The sequence below is a fragment of the Nicotiana sylvestris genome, chromosome 10 (assembly GCF_000393655.2).
Source record: "Nicotiana sylvestris chromosome 10, ASM39365v2, whole genome shotgun sequence".
Lineage (NCBI taxonomy): Eukaryota > Viridiplantae > Streptophyta > Magnoliopsida > Solanales > Solanaceae > Nicotiana > Nicotiana sylvestris.
Window position 1 is genome coordinate 127,508,231 of NC_091066.1, and position 6,818 is coordinate 127,515,048.

Below are 6,818 nucleotides of genomic sequence, written 5' to 3' on the forward strand. Positions count from 1 at the left end.
CCCTAATGTTGGCATTTGGCGACTAGGGAATGGAGGCCCTATGTCTAAAAAGGCTCAACTCAGGAATTGGGGCCCTAATGCTGGCAAAAGGCGACTAGGAATGAAGGCCCTATGTCTAAAAAGCTCAACTCAGGGATTGGAGCCCTAATGTTGGCAAAAGGTGACTAGGGAATAGAGACCCTATGTCTAAAAAGGCTCAACTCAGGGATTGGAGCACTAATATTGGCAAAAGGCGACTAGGGAATGGAGACCCTATGTCCAAAAAGGCTCATCTCAGGGATTGGAGTGCTATTGTTGGCAAAAAGCGACTAGGTAATGGAGACCCTATGTCTAAAAAGGCTCAACTCAGGGATTTGAGCCCTAATGTTGGCAAAAGGCGACTAGGGAATGGAGGCCCTATGTCTAAAAAGCTCAACTCATGAATTGGATCCCTAATGTTGGTAAAAGGCAACTAGGGAATAGAGGCCCAATGTCTAAAAAGCTCAACTCAGATATTGGAGCCCTAATGTTAGCAAAAGGCACTAGGGAGTAGAGGCCCTATGTCTAAAAAGGCTCAACTCAGGGATTGGGGCCCTAATGTTGACAAAAGGCGACTAGGGAATGGAGTCCGTATGTCAAAAAAGCTCAACTCAGGGATTGGAGCCCTAATGTTAGCAAAAGGCACTAGGAAATAGAGGCCCTATGTCTAAAAAGGCTCAACTCAGGGATTGGTGCCCTAATGTTGGCAAAAGGCGACTAGGGAATGGAGGCACTATATCTAAAAAGGCTCAACTGAGGGATTGGAGCCCTAATGTTGGCAAAAGGTGACTAGGGAATAGAGGCCCTATGTCTAAAAAGGCTTAACTTAGGAACTGGAGCCCTAATGTTGGCAAAAGACGACTAGGTAATGGAGGCCCTATGTCTAAAAGGCTTAACTCATGGATTAGAGCCCTAATATTGGCAAAAGGCGACTAGGGAATAAAGGTCCTATGTCTAAAAAGGCTCAACTCAGGGATTGAAGCACTAATGTTGGCAAAAAGCGACTAGGGAATGGAGGCCCTATGTCTAAAAAGGATCAACTCAGGGATTGGAGCCCTAATATTGGCAAAAGGCGACTAGGGAATGAAGGCTCTATGTCTTAGAAGGCTCAACTCAGGGATTGGAGCCCTAATGTTTGCAAAAGGCGACTAGGGAATGGAGACCATATGTCTAAAAGGCTCAACTCAGGGATTGGAGCCCTAATATTGGCAAAAGGCGACTAGGAAATGGAGGCCCTATGTTTAAAATGCCTCAACTCAGGGATTGGAGCCCTAATGTTGGTAAAAGGAGACTAGGGAATGGAGGCCCTATGTCTAAAAAGGCTCAACTTAGGGATTGGAGCCCTAATGTTGGCAAAAGGCAACTAGGGAATGGAGGCCCTATGTCTAAAAAGGCTCAACTCAGGGATTGGAGCCCTAATGTTGGCAAAAGGCGACTAGGGAATGGAGGCCCTATGTCTAAAAAGCTCAACTCAGGGATTGGAGCCCAAATGTTGGCAAAAGGCGACTAGGGAATAGAGGCCCTATGTCTAAAAAGCTCAACTCAGGGATTGGAGCGCTAATGTTGGCAAAAGGCCACTAGGGAATGGAGGCCCTATGTCTAAAAAGCGCAATGTTGGGATTGGAGCCCTAATGTTGGCATTTGGCGACTAGGGAATGGAGGCCCTATGTCTAAAAAGGCTCAACTCAGGAATTGGGGCCCTAATGCTGGCAAAAGGCGACTAGGAATGAAGGCCCTATGTCTAAAAAGCTCAACTCAGGGATTGGAGCCCTAATGTTGGCAAAAGGTGACTAGGGAATAGAGACCCTATGTCTAAAAAGGCTCAACTCAGGGATTGGAGCACTAATATTGGCAAAAGGCGACTAGGGAATGGAGACCCTATGTCCAAAAAGGCTCATCTCAGGGATTGGAGTGCTATTGTTGGCAAAAAGCGACTAGGTAATGGAGACCCTATGTCTAAAAAGGCTCAACTCAGGGATTTGAGCCCTAATGTTGGCAAAAGGCGACTAGGGAATGGAGGCCCTATGTCTAAAAAGCTCAACTCATGAATTGGATCCCTAATGTTGGTAAAAGGCAACTAGGGAATAGAGGCCCAATGTCTAAAAAGCTCAACTCAGATATTGGAGCCCTAATGTTAGCAAAAGGCACTAGGGAGTAGAGGCCCTATGTCTAAAAAGGCTCAACTCAGGGATTGGGGCCCTAATGTTGACAAAAGGCGACTAGGGAATGGAGTCCGTATGTCAAAAAAGCTCAACTCAGGGATTGGAGCCCTAATGTTAGCAAAAGGCACTAGGAAATAGAGGCCCTATGTCTAAAAAGGCTCAACTCAGGGATTGGTGCCCTAATGTTGGCAAAAGGCGACTAGGGAATGGAGGCACTATATCTAAAAAGGCTCAACTGAGGGATTGGGGCCCTAATGTTGGCAAAAGGTGACTAGGGAATAGAGGCCCTATGTCTAAAAAGGCTTAACTTAGGAACTGGAGCCCTAATGTTGGCAAAAGACGACTAGGTAATGGAGGCCCTATGTCTAAAAGGCTCAACTCATGGATTAGAGCCCTAATATTGGCAAAAGGCGACTAGGGAATGAAGGTCCTATGTCTAAAAAGGCTCAACTCAGGGATTGAAGCACTAATGTTGGCAAAAAGCGACTAGGGAATGGAGGCCCTATGTCTAAAAAGGATCAACTCAGGGATTGGAGGCCTAATATTGGCAAAAGGTGACTAGGGAATGGAGGCCCTATGTCTAAAAAGGCTCAACTCAGGGATTGGAGCGCTAATGTTGGCAAAAAGCGACTAGCGAATGGAGGACCTATGTCTAAAAAGGCTCAAGTAAGGGATTGGAGCCCTAATGTTGGCAAAAGGCGACTAGGGAATGGAGGCCCTATGTCTAAGAAGCTCAACTCAGGGTTTGGAACCATAATATTGGCAAAAGGCAACTAGGGAATTGAAGGCCCTATGTCTAAAAAAGCTCAACTCGTGGATTGGAGCCCTAATGTTAACAAAAGGCACTAGGGAGTAGAGGCCCTATGTCTAAAATGGCTCAACTCAGGGATTGAGGTCCTAATGTTAGCAAAAGGCGACTAGGGAATGGAGGCCCTATGTTAAAAAAGCTCAATTCAGGGATTGGAGCCCTAATGTTAGTAAAAGGCACTAGGGAATAGAGGCCCTATGCCTAAAAAGGCTCAACTCAGGGATTGGAGCGCTAATGTTGGCAAAAAGCGACTAGGGAATGGAGGCCCTATGTCGTCCTGGGTTTTGGATTTGATGATTACATCGTCCGCATACACCTCTATCTCTTGGTGCATCATATCGTGAAAAATGGCTGTCATGGCCCTCATATTGGTTGCCCCGGCGTTCTTGAGACCAAATGGCATGACTCTATAACAGTATGTACCCCAAGGTATGGTAAAAGTTGTTTTCTCTGCATCTTCTTCATCCATCAACACCTAGTGATATCCTGCATAAAAATCCACGAAGGACTGTATCTTATGCTTGGCGCAGTTATTAACAAGGATGTGGATGTTCAGGAAAGGGAAGTTATCTTTGGGACTTGCCTTGTTTAAATCTCTATAATCTACATATACTTGGGTCTTCCTATCTTTCTTTGGCACTGGGACTACATTATCTAACCATGTGGTGTATCGGACCACTCGGATTACCCCCGCTTTCAACTGCTTCATGACCTCTTCTTTGATCTTGTCACTGATATCAGTTTTGAACTTCCTTTGCTTTTGCTGGACTGGGGGACAATTGGGGTATGTTGACAACTTATGAACCACCAAATCAACACTCAGCCTTGGCATGTCGTCATATGACCAAGTAAACACATCTTTGAACTCAAACAGGAGTTGGATTAATGCGTCTCGAGTTTTTCCATCTGTGAAAATGCTTATCTTGGTTTCCCTGACTTCTTCAGAACTACCCAAATTAACCGGTTCAGTATCATTTAAGTTCGGCTTATGTTTATTCTCAAATTGTTCCAATTCTCGATTTATTTCCCTAAAAGCCTCCTCTTCATCATATTTTGGCTCTTGGTTCATTATTTCGCAATTAGACAGCATGTTTGGATCTGGGCATGAAGTCCGCAGGCATGTCATGTTATTTAAACCTGCATTATTAGAACTGAAAGAAAAGAGAAAAAGGACAAAATCAGAAAGAATAAAGAAAGATGAACGATGAAATGTTGATTTCATTTCTTGGAATTTGAAGATAACAGGGTTTACATCGAAAAATTAAAAAAGAAGAAGCTAAAGGAAACATCTGAGTTACACCCTGAAATAACTCGTGATGTAGAAAAAGTGGCAGGACAGGTCTACCGGGACTCCCGCCAGATCGGGAATGGCGTAGCCTTCCAATTCTGCAGCTTAGTGTTAGGTCCTATATACAGCACCTCAGCGGTGCTTGAGCCTTCTCCTGGCTGAACCATGTGGGCTTCATACAGTATCTTCCTCATCTCCCCACAGATCTCTTCAATCTCTTCGGCCGTGAAGACCTCATATTCTTCTTCCTCATGGTATTTTGGCTTGACAAATGTTCTATACAGATGCAGGACCGGCTGAGGCAAGACCCGACCATCATTATTTCTATCATTTGCCCATTTTACATCAGTTGGAGTGGATCAGAAGCCTATCCCAAAGAACTTTTCACTGGCGGTTAGGGTGACAGGTTCAGTTATTCCTTGCAATGATTTCCCGAGCCCCTTCCCCGGTTTGAAGCCATGTCTGATCATTTCTTTGGCCACCATGATTGATGCAATAAAAAGAAAGGGCTGAGGGCAAGGGTTTCCCTCTTCGTACTAGTCTTCGACCACAATTTCAAAGGCTTGGTAAACTATGTGCTCACTCCCCTCTCTTGCTTCAAGGGATGGGACTGATGGGTCCCGATAAATTGATTGCTCATCTTCCCCATGGACCATAATCTCTTGATCTTCATGCTCAAATTTTACCATCTGATGGAGGGTAGAGGGTACAGCCCCCGCTGCATGAATCCATGGCCTTCCCAAGAGAAAATTGTAGGATGTGTCCATGTCCAGAACCTGGAAGGTTACTTCAAAGTCTACTGGGCCGATGGTCAGAATCATATCGATCTCTCCAATTGTGTCCCTTTTTATACCATCAAAAGCCCGTACATAGACATTGTTGGATCAAATTCTTTCGGTCCCGATTTCCATGTGCTGGAGAGTTGTGAGTGGGCAGATGTCTACCCTAGAGACTCCGTCCAACATAACCCTTTTCACATAGTACCCTTCGCACTTGACTGTCAGGTGTAGGGATTTTTTATGTGCGGCCCCTTCTGGAGGCAAGTCATTTTTGCTGAAGGAAATCTGGTTAATTGCGAAAAACCTTTCTGCCATCCTCTCCAACTTTTCTACAGAAGTCTCAACAGGAACATATGCTTCGTTAAGGGTCTTGATCAATACATTCTGATGTTCGGTGGAGTTCATCAGCAAAGACAACAAGGAGACTTGTTCGGGAAATTTTCGAAACTGGTCGATCACCTCATAATCCGCCATTTTCATCTTTTGAAAGAAAGTCTCCGCTTCTCCAGCACTCACGGGCTTCTTAGATGCGAAGCGCTTTCGAGTGGCATTGTTCACCTCTTCCAAGTTAGAATAATTTTCAACGAGGTTATTTTCTTGAATTTATCCTGAGATTACTTTGCCCTTATACGTCACCACCGTTTTGTTGTAGTTCCAGGGCATAGCGGTAGGATATGTCATCGGCCTCTGTGGCGCGCGTCCAATAACCACGGGCTCACTCAGCCTTGGTGGATTAATTGGCCACCCCATCACATAGGCTCCCTTGGGCACATACATTTGGGCTGCCTTGTTCAGCTCGAATCTCCTAGGAGGACTCAAAGTCATCTGTTTTTCTTTGCGGCCCTGAGGGACATAAAGAACAACATCTTTGGGAGGTGTTTCCCCAATCCCCACTTCAACTTTATTCTCCGATTTTGGAGGGGTGGTTTTGTTCTTTTCCTCCCCATTGTCTTGCTTTGGGGCAGTTTTTGGTTTGTTTTCTACGTCAGCAATGGCAATGATGGCCTTCAATGCCGGGTCAAATTCCTTGTCCTCACAAATCATTCCGATTACCGGCCTGTTGTTGTGGGCCGACAGCGGGTTGTTAGTCACATTGGGAATATCTTCATCCCTTAGAAATATCTTCCTTTGTTCTATCAAGTTTTTTATGGCTCTCTTCATAGTCCAACAGTCATCCGTGTCATGCCCTTCTACCCCTGAGTGATAGGCGCATTGGGTACCGGCTCTGTAAGCGGGTGATGCTGGATTTTGCTTGGTTTGAGGTACCGACTGTAGTAGACCCATTTGGACAAGCTTTGGAAACAGACTGGAGTAGTATTCACCAAGTGGTGTGAAATTTGCCTTCTAGGTGGCTCACGAGGGGGAAAATTGTTTTGTGGAGGACGGGGGTTGTAGTGGTTTTGGTTAGGAGGCTGGTTTCTAGGAAATGGAGCTTGGTTACGGTTGGCTTGTTGCTGTGGATGGACATAAGGTTGAGCATTCACGATCGTGTATGGATAAGGAGCATAGGCCATATCTTGGTGGGGGTAATAGTGTTGCGGGGTCCTTTCTGGGAGAAGATATCTGGGAGTACGGTGTTTTCTTGTACCCAACAATGCCATGGATGTTTCTTCCTTTTTCTTGCCTTTTGTTATTCCTCCGAACCCACCCTGAATGGCTTGGGAAGTAGCTCTGATAGCGGATTGGCTTAGAATTAGAACCGTTTTCAACCCGTTTTCAACCATTTCGCCAATCTTGATGGCTTCAGCGAACGGTTCACCCAT

The 6,818-nt window shown here is 45.4% G+C and overlaps 1 protein-coding gene across 1 annotated transcript; it reads right to left on the minus strand.

The window, feature by feature from the left end:
- Positions 1–3,463: 3,463 nt before the first annotated feature.
- Positions 3,464–4,057, minus strand: LOC138879926 (uncharacterized). Its single transcript, XM_070159575.1, has one exon. The coding sequence runs from the start codon at positions 4,055–4,057 to the stop codon at positions 3,464–3,466; it is 594 nt and encodes a 197-aa protein (XP_070015676.1).
- Between the last annotated feature and the right edge of the window lie 2,761 nt (positions 4,058–6,818).

Excerpts from the sequence above, each read along its gene's own strand:
- LOC138879926 (XM_070159575.1), bottom strand. The coding sequence starts at position 4,057 with ATGAACCAAGAGCCAAAATATGATGAAGAGGAGGCTTTTAGGGAAATA.